Source organism: Citrus clementina, unplaced genomic scaffold (assembly GCF_000493195.1).
Source record: "Citrus clementina cultivar Clemenules unplaced genomic scaffold, Citrus_clementina_v1.0 scaffold_8, whole genome shotgun sequence".
NCBI classification, from domain to species: domain Eukaryota; kingdom Viridiplantae; phylum Streptophyta; class Magnoliopsida; order Sapindales; family Rutaceae; genus Citrus; species Citrus x clementina.
This window is the reverse complement of record NW_006262022.1, coordinates 1,383,951-1,395,044: the sequence shown is the minus strand read 5'-3', so window position 1 is coordinate 1,395,044 and position 11,094 is coordinate 1,383,951. Positions and strand designations below refer to the sequence as shown.

General features: G+C 32.8%; 1 protein-coding gene across 2 annotated transcripts; it reads left to right on the top strand.

Annotated features, from left to right (window-relative positions):
* The first annotated feature begins 221 nt into the window (after positions 1–221).
* On the top strand, positions 222–6,804 carry LOC18034478 (SNARE-interacting protein KEULE). 2 transcript variants are annotated; one of them, XM_024179046.1, is made up of 21 exons: positions 222–509; positions 735–793; positions 887–968; positions 1,307–1,385; positions 1,908–1,958; positions 2,069–2,165; positions 2,305–2,337; positions 2,704–2,829; positions 2,923–3,114; positions 3,205–3,288; positions 3,381–3,479; positions 3,569–3,645; positions 3,751–3,847; positions 4,761–4,886; positions 4,970–5,065; positions 5,187–5,306; positions 5,415–5,489; positions 5,733–5,923; positions 6,192–6,282; positions 6,374–6,463; positions 6,550–6,804. In XM_024179046.1, exons 1-21 carry the CDS (start codon positions 437–439, stop codon positions 6,601–6,603), a joined length of 1,992 nt encoding a protein of 663 aa, XP_024034814.1. In that variant the 5' UTR covers positions 222–436; the 3' UTR covers positions 6,604–6,804. The 2 variants fall into 2 exon arrangements, with proteins under 2 accessions (XP_024034814.1, XP_006422678.1); XM_006422615.2 differs by having other exon boundaries at positions 223–509; positions 5,412–5,489.
* Positions 6,805–11,094: the final 4,290 nt, after the last annotated feature.

Sequence of the window (11,094 nt, the reverse complement as noted above, 5' to 3'; positions counted from 1 at the left end):
AATTCAAACTTTTTTTTTCTAATCTATAAATCATATTTCATAAACGTCAATTTTAGTTTATTTTAAAATACTAATTTTCTCTTATATATATATATAATAAATAATAAATATTTGACAATTTCATTAGGCAACCAACGAGTAACGATGACATAACATTGACTTTTCTTTGTGCTCAAAGACCCCTGCCTGTTTGGTCCATTTCTTTACCAAGTCCCACAAAACGAAAGGAGGAATTGCCGTTTCAACGTTCCAACGGTCAGCGCGTCATAGTCCATTAGCCACCAAATTAACTTCCATTTAAGTTAAAGAAATCAAAATCATTTTGTTTTGCTAAAGTCTAAACTCCTTCTGCCTGTCTGCTTTGATCAGCACGCCATCTCTCTGTCTTCGCAACTCGTCCTCTTTTTTGGATCCATCGATTAACTGTAAAAACGACATGTCGTACTCCGATTCGGACTCCTCTTCCTACGGCGGCGACTACAAAAACTTTAAGCAAATCAGCCGCGAAAGTAAGTTTCCCAATCACTATCTATAATTCTATAATTATGCTTAGCTTTAGTAAACGCAGCGATTTAGTTATAGAAGGAGACTTCTTCATCACTGAACACTGATCGTTATATCATACACGAATTGCAACTAGAACGGCACCGTTCTAGTATGATTTCAATTTTAGTGTTTATAGATTTCTGGACGATTTGTCTAATTTGTTTTGTAACTGTAAAATTGGAGCTCAGGATTGTTGTATGAAATGCTTCGCTCAGCAAAAACAGGGACCTCGAAATCTACATGGAAGGTATACTATATGTATATATTATCAGCTTGTATTGAAATGTCATTTGTGTTTCTGAATTTCATTTCTGATTTTTGTGGAATCTTGAATGCCTAGGTACTCATCATGGATAAACTTACCGTTAAGATAATGTCTCATTCGTGCAAGATGGCTGACATCACACAGGAAGGAGTTTCATGTAAGAATCAGCAAACTTTCTTTGGAAACTTAATCTTGTGTCATTTGGATATTTGTTAGGATTGGAGTAAAAAACTTGTGTCAAGCAAGGCAAGCTGATAAACTAAGTGAATGAATCCGTAGTTCCACTCCATTACTTGCTGAAGTTGGTAGATAGTTGCATTTCTTTTTTGTTACATTTTGTTCCAGAATTAGAGATTAGGAAATTTAGCTGTTAGGATGATGAATTAGGTGATGAGACATTAGTAAGCTATTGGATGGAAACAGATTTTAGATTAATATATTTAGTTATTGGATTTGATCCCAGTAGATATATCTTACATTCATTGTTTCCTGCAGTGGTAGAAGACATACACAGACGAAGGCAGCCATTGCCCTCCATGGAGGCTATATACTTCATTCAACCAACCAAAGAGAAGTAATTTGCATTCCCTTCTCAGCTTAGCATAATTACATATTTTTGTTTTTTTTTCCAGTCTGTCACTATTTCTTTGTTCTTTTATATTTCTTTTTTGCACTTGTATGCCTCTCTATTTGCAATATTTTGCTATTGATGGTGGTGAAACACATATTTTATACTTTTTCCCAAAGTAATTGCTGTAAAGGAGGGATGCCCAACTGTAGATTATTGAAGTTTTCATGCTAGGGAAATTGCAAGGAAACTCTTTATAGTTTAAATATCTGTTTCCGCGAAACTGACATTTTTTATTTATTTATTTTTGCATGTCCTGTCTTCATCTGAATTATGTCATAACTTATGCCTATATTTGTAATATTTGATGAAAGAGTTAACTTAGAAATTGTAGATATGCAATTTTCTTGTATTCGTGAAGAACCTGTTAAACTGATTAGATATATACTGCTATAGCACAGGCTTGGTTTTTATATATATTTTATTTTAAGGTTTGTTTATTTATCTCTTTGTTTTGCTTTTTGGCAGTGTTATCATGTTCTTGTCAGATATGTCCGGAAGATCGCCTTTATATAAGAAGTATGTGAAAAAAGTTTCCTTATTATCCTAGGTGTTTGATGTGTGGTTTCCTCTTTGAAACTCACAAACTTTCTTGCTGTTTTCAATAACTTGTTTTTGTTTTTGGAAAGGGCATTTGTTTTCTTCAGTTCACCTATATCAAGGGAACTGGTGACTCACATCAAGAAGGATTCAACTGTTCTACCTCGCATAGGTGCACTAAGAGAGGTTATTTTTGTTGTGTTGCAAAATTATTTGAATTGATTATTGTGCATAAGCAACCTCGTCCTTTTCTCTTCTTCCATTGTTGTCTTGGAACATAAAAATAAATGCTGATTTTTTTTATCATTTTGTTGAGAATATGCAGATGAATTTGGAGTATTTTGCAATAGACAGCCAGGTATTTGACACTATTTCAGTTGGTTGAATTTGTACACATAACATAGAATATCTCAGATGGCGTGATTTTTTGTTTCTGAACTGCTGCGTTTTATCTAGTTTTTACTGTCAGCATCCTTGATTATTTTTTCTTCATCTCATAAGTAATATTTATCTGTATGCTCATCAGAATTCAGAAGTATATTTCAAAACTATTGATGGCCAGTTAGTGAAGTTTGTGGGACTCTCTTTTTGTTCCTGAAAATTCAATGCATTATTTTGTGGACCTTTTTCTTTTTCTCTCGGTCATTATTGGGTTACTCATTTTCATTGAAGCTTATTTTGTAATGTTATCATTCTTTAGTCAATTGTGATTTTCTGAAAACAGGGCTTTGTCACTGATGATGAAAGGGCCTTGGAGGAACTCTTTGGAGATGAGGAAAATTCTCGCAGAGGTGATGCGTGTTTGAATGTGATGGCTTCCCGCATTGCTACAGTTTTTGCTTCATTAAGGGTATTCATAATGATTTACTTTTGTTGATTCTCAAGTATTGTTATTTTTTGGGGAATGTGTATAATTTTTTTGTTAACAAGAGGCATGTTACAGGAATTTCCGTTAGTGCGCTACCGTGCTGCCAAATCACTTGATACAATGACAATGACAACTTTTAGTGATTTAATTCCAACAAAGCTCGCTGCTGGAGTCTGGAACTGTCTTATGAAATATAAACAAAGCATTGAAAATTTCCCTCAGACAGAAACATGCGATTTGCTTATCCTTGACCGTTCTGTTGATCAGGTTTCTTGATACATGTATTGGACATCAACTTTCAAAATGCTTAATATGCATGCTGTCTGTTTTAATACTATGTTAATTTTGCATTTTTAGGTTGCTCCTATCATTCATGAGTGGACATATGATGCAATTTGCCGTGACTTACTGAATATGGAGGGAAATAAATACGTGCATGAGGTAAGTTCTAATTTTTGAAGTTTTATGTGTTTTCTCGTATCTGTTTGTGCATGCCTTTTGGTTACCAAAAATAAGGATAAATACTGCATCAGGTTCCAAGCAAGACAGGTGGTCCACCAGAGAAAAAAGAAGTGCTTTTGGAGGAACATGATCCTCTCTGGCTTGAACTTCGGCATGCACATATTGCAGATGTATGTTTGGTGATTTTATCTTTTTGATATTTATCCTTTTCCTTTCTATTGTTCTTTATATGAATTATGTGAATGCTCTTGATCCTCAGGCAAGTGAACGGTTGCATGAGAAAATGACCAGCTTCATATCAAAAAATAAAGCTGCACAAATTCAACACAGTGCAAGGTTGGTGAAAATCTGTCACTGGGTATATCATTGGAGAATAAAGCTTTATTAACTTTCAAATGTGAACTCTGTCACTTTTTAATTCTTACGCAAATCTCTTGTTAGAGATGGAGGTGAACTTTCTACAAAGGATCTGCAAAAGATGGTTCAAGCATTGCCACAATACAGTGACCAAATTGACAAGCTTTCCCTCCATGTAGAGGTTGGTTTCTTCTTCGCCGTCTAGTAATTTAGTATTTGGTTTGGTGACGCAACCCCTGCGCCCCCACTAGGGGCACGGATTTGTCTCTCCTGCATGCAACCTAGTGAAGAAATGTGTTGTGCCATGTTATGCTTTTTCCATAAATTATTGGTAAAATGCTATGTGGATCTTTGTCCATTTGCCAACTGATGTTACCGCAAATTAATTCGACAGATATATTTTGTTCGTTGTAGCAATTGGTAGGCATGCAATCAATACTGATAACAATGCTCTTTTGTTAACATTCATTCATTTGAGTATCCTCTTTCAACAATAGTTTTGTTTTTCTTCGATAAGAGATTGTTGGCCTTAAACTTCCAACTGAAGAGATTCCATTCTAATTAAGAGGTAACTGGTTAGTACTCTGGTAGTGCTGAAGCATCTTTTTAGTTTAACACATCTTATTTCTTCTTATCATTATTCTGTGCTACCCTCTGCTGTTTATTGAGTTTTCAGAACATTATTTATGCTTTGGTCACAAATGAATTAAACAGTTGGATTGACTTAAAAGTCTCAGACTTTACTTAATTTGTAATGCAACGAATACTACTATTTTCTCAGTCTCACAAAATTCTTGAGTCATGTGAGAATATTAGCCACATTAACATCATTTGCCTTTTTGTTTCAACTCCAATGAGATCTCCTTATTTATCTTCTATCTTAATTCCCAATTTGCTTGTAGCTTTGGTAACTTCTGTTGATAATATGATTGTACTATTGTGTCAAAATGAAGAGAAATACATGTACATTTTAGCTTAAATTCCTCTCAACTGGAGAATATTATTTTTCTTCTAAAGATTTTGGATATAATAGTAGTTGACTGATTGAAATTTCTGTCAGCCAAGTTGTCATGCAAGTGGGTCTGGTTGTGCAGATTGCAGGAAAAATCAACAAAATAATCAGGGAGCTGAGACTTAGAGAACTTGGCCAGCTGGAGCAGGACCTTGTTTTTGGTGATGCAGGACTGAAGGATGTAGTTAAATTTTTTACTACAAATGAGGTGTGAACTTGTTGTACATATAAGTTGATATATTACAAATTTATCTGTATATCTTATGAGAAAAAAGTATCACTTCTATGCAGGATGTTACTCGTGAAAATAAGTTGCGTTTATTGATGATTCTTGCAGCCATTTATCCTGAGAAGTTTCAGGGTGAAAAGGGTCAAAATATAATGAAGGTTGGCATCTAAACCTTTGGGGGCTCCTTTTTTTTTTCCCCTCCCTTTTACGCCTAATTTACGTCAGTTTTTTCTTAAATATCTTTCTCCTTGGGTTCTAATTTGCGTGAATATCTTTCAGTTGGCAAGGTTACAGTCTGATGATATAACTGCTGTAAATAATATGAGACTGCTTGGGGGAGCATCAGATATCAAAAAAAGTTCGACTGGAGCTTTTTCTCTGAAGTTTGATATTAATAAGGTAAACATTTGCATGTCAGTTGAAATATTGCTTCTAACGTTGGATGTATGTTTCTAACCAACAAGCCCTACTTTTCTTTCCCTCCTCTTCCTATCTAACCGTCAGAAGAAGCGAGCAGTTAGGAAAGACCGCACTGGTGAAGAACAAACATGGCAGTTATCACGCTTTTACCCGATGATAGAGGTACATCCAAAGTTAGTTTTTTCACTATGAGTTGTTCCATGTATATTTGCAGTGATTTTGTGATATTTACTTTCTCAAAAGATCCTTTAGTGTCATGGTAAACAAAATAAAATTTGCAATATCTATCTTTACATCTAAATTGGTTTCCTGTGTTTTCCATCTTCTATATCTAATTGGCTTTGCAATAAACGTTAGAAAGATGTTCACGGTGGATTGTTAATGCAATTGATTTCACATTTTCAGGAACTCATAGAAAAACTTGGTAAAAAAGAACTACCAAAGGATGATTATCCATGTATGAATGAGCCGAGTCCAACCGTCCATGCGAAAAACCAGTCTGCAGCAATTAGTCAACCACCTGTTGCTCATTCAATGAGATCCAGACGGACACCGACATGGGCTCGTCCTCGAAACTCTGATGATGGTTATTCAAGGTGCTGTTGTTGCTCTTCTCTTCATAGACCCATAGGTTTCATAATCTGCCGATTTATAATTTCATGTACTGTAGACCTCTTTCTCTTAATTCTGCTGCCTGTTTGGTGAAACCTAACCCATTACTTAATGAAGACCTTTGTTGTGAGACACTTGCATGGTTGAATATTCGTTCATCTCATTATTCTCATGGCTGGTCATTCTTATACTATTTTGGTTTTCCCTGTCCCTGGAAAGTGTTGGTATTTATCTTCTGTTGCCATACAGCAGTGATTCAGTACTAAGACATGCATCTAGTGATTTCAAGAAGATGGGCCAACGTATTTTTGTATTTATTGTTGGCGGAGCTACCAGATCAGAGGTATGAAAAGTTTTTCGTTTAATATCTAATTGACATTATAGTGATTGCCATTATAACTTATTCAACATTACCAAATGTTTTTAATCCTCAGTTAAGGGTGTGTCACAAGCTCACAAGAAAGCTGAACAGAGAAATCATTCTAGGCTCCACAAGTCTGGATGATCCGCCTCAATTTATCACGGTATTTTTATAGAAACTGAAATTGCTGAAAAATGCATCCCCCATTCGTATCAAATGCCTTGCCTGATAATTTGTCTTGCTTTGCAGAAAATGAAGATGCTAACAGTAGACGAACTGTCATTGGATGATATCCAGATCTAAACCTGCTGGGCGGAGTCCGGAGAGTTGAGCTTCAGCTGCAGTCCTTGATCCTAAACCATTCATGTATATCATTCTCATTCAATCCATTTTTTTCAACAATTAATGCCACATCACATGTATGTCTCCAGAATTATGTAGCGGCTGTCTAGAATTATGCTGTTTGTGTGTATTATATAATTGATGTACTGATTCACCAAGAAACTCACGTGTATGATAATTGCAACTTAAAAAAAAAAAAAAAAAACCGGAAATTTTGAAGATACAGAGTATTTCTTATTATTTTCATTTTTAGTGTGGAATATAGTTTCGTTATTCTAAGAAAAATTAGTTTTGAAATAATTTCATTTTTGATGAGTTTACTTTAGGTTGAATAAATCAATTTTAGGGGGTTTGGATGACATTTACTACAATGGCTTCGGCTGATATATTTTCACCGGGATGAAGGATATTGGCTGGGTGGGATATTTTCACTGCTACGCCGCCTACATAATATAACTACAATACGCTCTCTTTATTTTACAAACTTACAAATTAATAGTAAGTTTGAACAATTAATTGATTAAATATTCTTATAATATTTTTTTTCTCGACTTAGGTCTTTTAACAATCTTTGATGTTGTTTTAAAATAAATTTTATTTTACTATTTTACCTTTATCATATGAAATAACAAAATTATTTCAAGAAACATTTATTATTATAGCTAATAGTTAAGGCATTTATTTTATGTTTAATAATCTAATATGTTTTAAATAAAATTTAAAATTTTTAATACTCCACATGTCATAAAATATTTTCTCATTTTAGTTGAATATTAATAATAAAGTAGCACTTTGTATAAGGTAGTTATTGAAGTAAAAGAATTTTGTTGGACATTTTGGTACTTTTACCTCATGAGGGTAAGATAATCATATTAAATTTACATTACAGTAACTTTCGTGGTCAAATATAATAAAAAAATATATAATCACCAACAACAAGAATAATAATAACAATGAAGATAGATTTACTTGATTAATTCTCAAAATTTCTTCTTTATTTAAAAGTTTTAAAGCAACGTGAATTATTATAATAAGTGGAGTGGGTTTAGGACGGAAATATCATCAGTCAACCCAACACCATAACTTAAAAAAATTTCTGCTTCCACCATCTTCAGGTCCATTTGGGGTGTCACACCCTATATTCTAGATTTTAAGAGAATTTTCCTAAAATATAAAAGATGGCAGCAAAACCGCTCTAAATGCAGCCTTCGTCTGTCTAACATAAGAGCATTACAAAAAGACTATTCAAATAAGATTTTATTACTTATTTGAAAAGTCTTATCAGCATTTAAGACTCTAAAAGACACTCCGATTAAGATTCTTCAAATAAGAATTAATTATCTCTCTTTAAATTTGGAGAGTTGTTTTATCACTCTTTAATTTATATTTTATTACTTTTTGTTAGAGAAAGAGAGATAGGTGCGTTAATTACTATTGATTTTTCTTCAAAAAAAATAGTTATTTTAATTAAAATAATATTAACTCATTTCTATTTGAAGAGTCGTTTGAAGAATAACATATTTTTTCACTCTTCTATTTGCCACATAGGTAAGCAAATAGATATTTGAAGAGTAAAATTTATAGAACCTTTTGGAGATGCTCTAAGATTATCATATGGCGCCTTGCGTGAAGTTTACCCACTAAGGAATTGTATGATATTTGACTAAGGGACCTCTTGTGATAAATTTTCTAAGGAAATTATATATAGGACTTGATTAACGATGATATTCAATTATTTACCTACGAAAAGTCAGAGACAATCCGCAAAGAATTACTCCGAGGGAGGCTCAACCAAAACAAACCAAGTACCGCATTATTAGACAACAAGAGTACTTAATATTCCAACTCGTAATTTTTCCCCGACATCTCTCTCTTATTAGTTGTCACGTTACGGTTGGAAGATCAAGCTTAATAAATTCCAAGGCTTCTAGAGACCCTCCAAGAAACAATAGTCGGTGCCAACACCGGTTCCAAGATTCAATCTTTTTTCTTGTCTCCTTTATCCGGTTGTTAGTTTTATTGGGATAATGAAGATTCTTGCCTGCCACACACAAGACCATAGACTTTATAATTTCTAATCACGAGCCTTTTAATTTGGCTCTCTATTCATTTAGTTACCTGTCCAAACTTTGTAGACACCCCAATTCTTTTTCTTTTGACAAACAAAGCTACTGATCGAGCTCCGGTTTTGGGACCATTTGTATGAGAGTGAGAGGTTGGCCGTAAGTTTGAAAATGAAAAAGAAAAATATTTCCTAGCAAATACGATAAAGAAAAATATTTTAGTTGTTATCTAATATGTTGGATTCTTGTCATTCATATATCTATTATCTTGACTTGATTTGATCATTCGTAATTTTTCCTTTAAAAGTAGGACTTGTTTGTTAAACATCTAAAATTTGTAATTTTATAAGGCTGGCGCTAAGTTACGTTGAGTGTAACTTACGCCTCTCACAGCAACAGTACCCCGGTCCCATCAGTGGCACTGTTGCTGTGAGATGCCCGTAAGTTACGCTTAACGTAACTTAGGGCCTCCCATTTTATAAATGTCAAACTTTTTTTTATTTTTTGAAACTTATATTTAATTTTTAAACATTTACATCTTAATAGAAAAAGAGAAAAAACTTTTGTAACTTTTTTTTTCTAAATGAGAAGTAAATATTAATCTAAAAAATATCTATATTAAATATACTTATTTTCTAAATTAAAAACTTAATTCATTTCACTCATAAGGATACAAGTGTCAAATAATTATGTTTAAATTTTTTTAAAATAAAAATAAATAAGATGCCAAATTCACCTATTTAGATTCGAGGAGAAAAAAATAGCAAATAAATAAACAAATAAGCAAATGCTACCTTAGACCCCATTGGTTTAACATCCATTATTTGATTTCAAACATGAGCAACCATTCTTTTTGCTAATAAACTCCATCTTTTTGGATGGACAATTAGTGTTAAAATTATTGCATCATTTTTCTTTCTTATTTTTATATGTTTTATCCTTAACTCCTTTTTTCCTCTCTTTCCTAATAAATCTTTATGTTGGTAGATTCAGACAATCATACCTCAAATGATAGAAGATTAAAAAAAAAACTTTAGTATTATGTGTAATCACTAATCAGCATTATATTTAAATTTTGGATTAGAGAAAAATTAAAATGAGTAGGTGACCTTATCTTAATGCGAAAGCTGTGGGCGGATGAGCGAGAAGCGGCCATTCTTTTGGTCAACTTACAACTTCTTCCAATGAGAGTACACTTTTCTCAATTTGCAATATTTTAACAATTTTTTCCCCCACAGAAATTAATAATCTCAACTGTTACATCAAACTTATAATAAAATTATTTTGTATTCATTTGCGAAACAAACTTATCAATGCTGATTTGTTTTCCCCCTTTTTTTTTTAAAGCATTTCCATTTTTTTAATGCTATTTTTTAAAGTACTAATTCCAGCCTAATTTGCATTAGTTGTCTTTAGAAAAATGTGGATTGGGGCTTAGTTTATAAGATTTTGGCTATAATTTGAGATCCGATTTAGATAGAAACATTTTATTACCAATAAAAATATTTAAAAAAATATTGAATCTAAATTCTTTTTAATCAAATAATTCTATGAATTCTATTGCTAAACCATCTAGCATATTGATTGAATGATTATTGTTGGCCCCAGGCATAGGTTGTTAATTGTTATTATGTTAAATGTGGAATGTTACTAATTAATCACTCTTTTTTTTTAAAAAAAAAAAGATTAGAATCTTTTGTGGGGCTAATTAGTTGCTTAATCTTGGTAGTTAAAAGTTCCAATTGTAAATAAATTAGCATCTTCCGAAGAATCTTGGAGATTTGAATCACAATATATCATAAGATAATATCAATATTGCGTGGAACAATATTATTAATTCATTAATATGAACCAAACTGTTACAGACCAAATGACATTACAAATCAAAAGAGGCCCAAGAAAATAATTTCAAGATTCCTCTAAAACATTGACCAAACAAACTACAGACAAGGCCTGCTTTCCATCCCACCTAAAAAAACCCTTTAATTTTTTTCCCTTTTCTAATTCCTTTTCAACTTTTTAGGTATGAAGAGGGCATAGTTTAGGTTCAGTCGAGTTTTCAACTTCTCCTTTGAAAAAAGGGGAAAATGGAAAAAATATAGAAGGCCTAGTAAAGCTGTGAGATCATTATTCTAAAACAAGAGGGTACGTACAAAACATGGTAAAAATATTTTTAACCATGCAAAAATGAACTAAAAAAAAAAAAACCCTCTTGCAAAATGAACCTCACAGCAAACAAAGCTTCACGTAATGGTCTTAACTTGGTGGAGAATTGCACGCTCTGTATGCAATAAGAGTTTGAAAAAGCTGAATTTGAGCTGATTCCATGTATATCAGGATTATTTATTTTGTAGTTGCAGAAGCTGAAAAGAAACTGAAAGTGATTCCT

Coding starts and splice junctions, on each gene's coding strand:
- LOC18034478 (XM_006422615.2), top strand. CDS start 437: ATGTCGTACTCCGATTCGGACTCCTCTTCCTACGGCGGCGACTACAAA. Junction 1,386..1,907: donor ATTCAACCAACCAAAGAGAA/GTAATTTGCATT, acceptor GCTTTTTGGCAG/TGTTATCATGTTCTTGTCAG. Junction 5,307..5,411: donor TGAAGTTTGATATTAATAAG/GTAAACATTTGC, acceptor TCTAACCGTCAG/AAGAAGCGAGCAGTTAGGAA.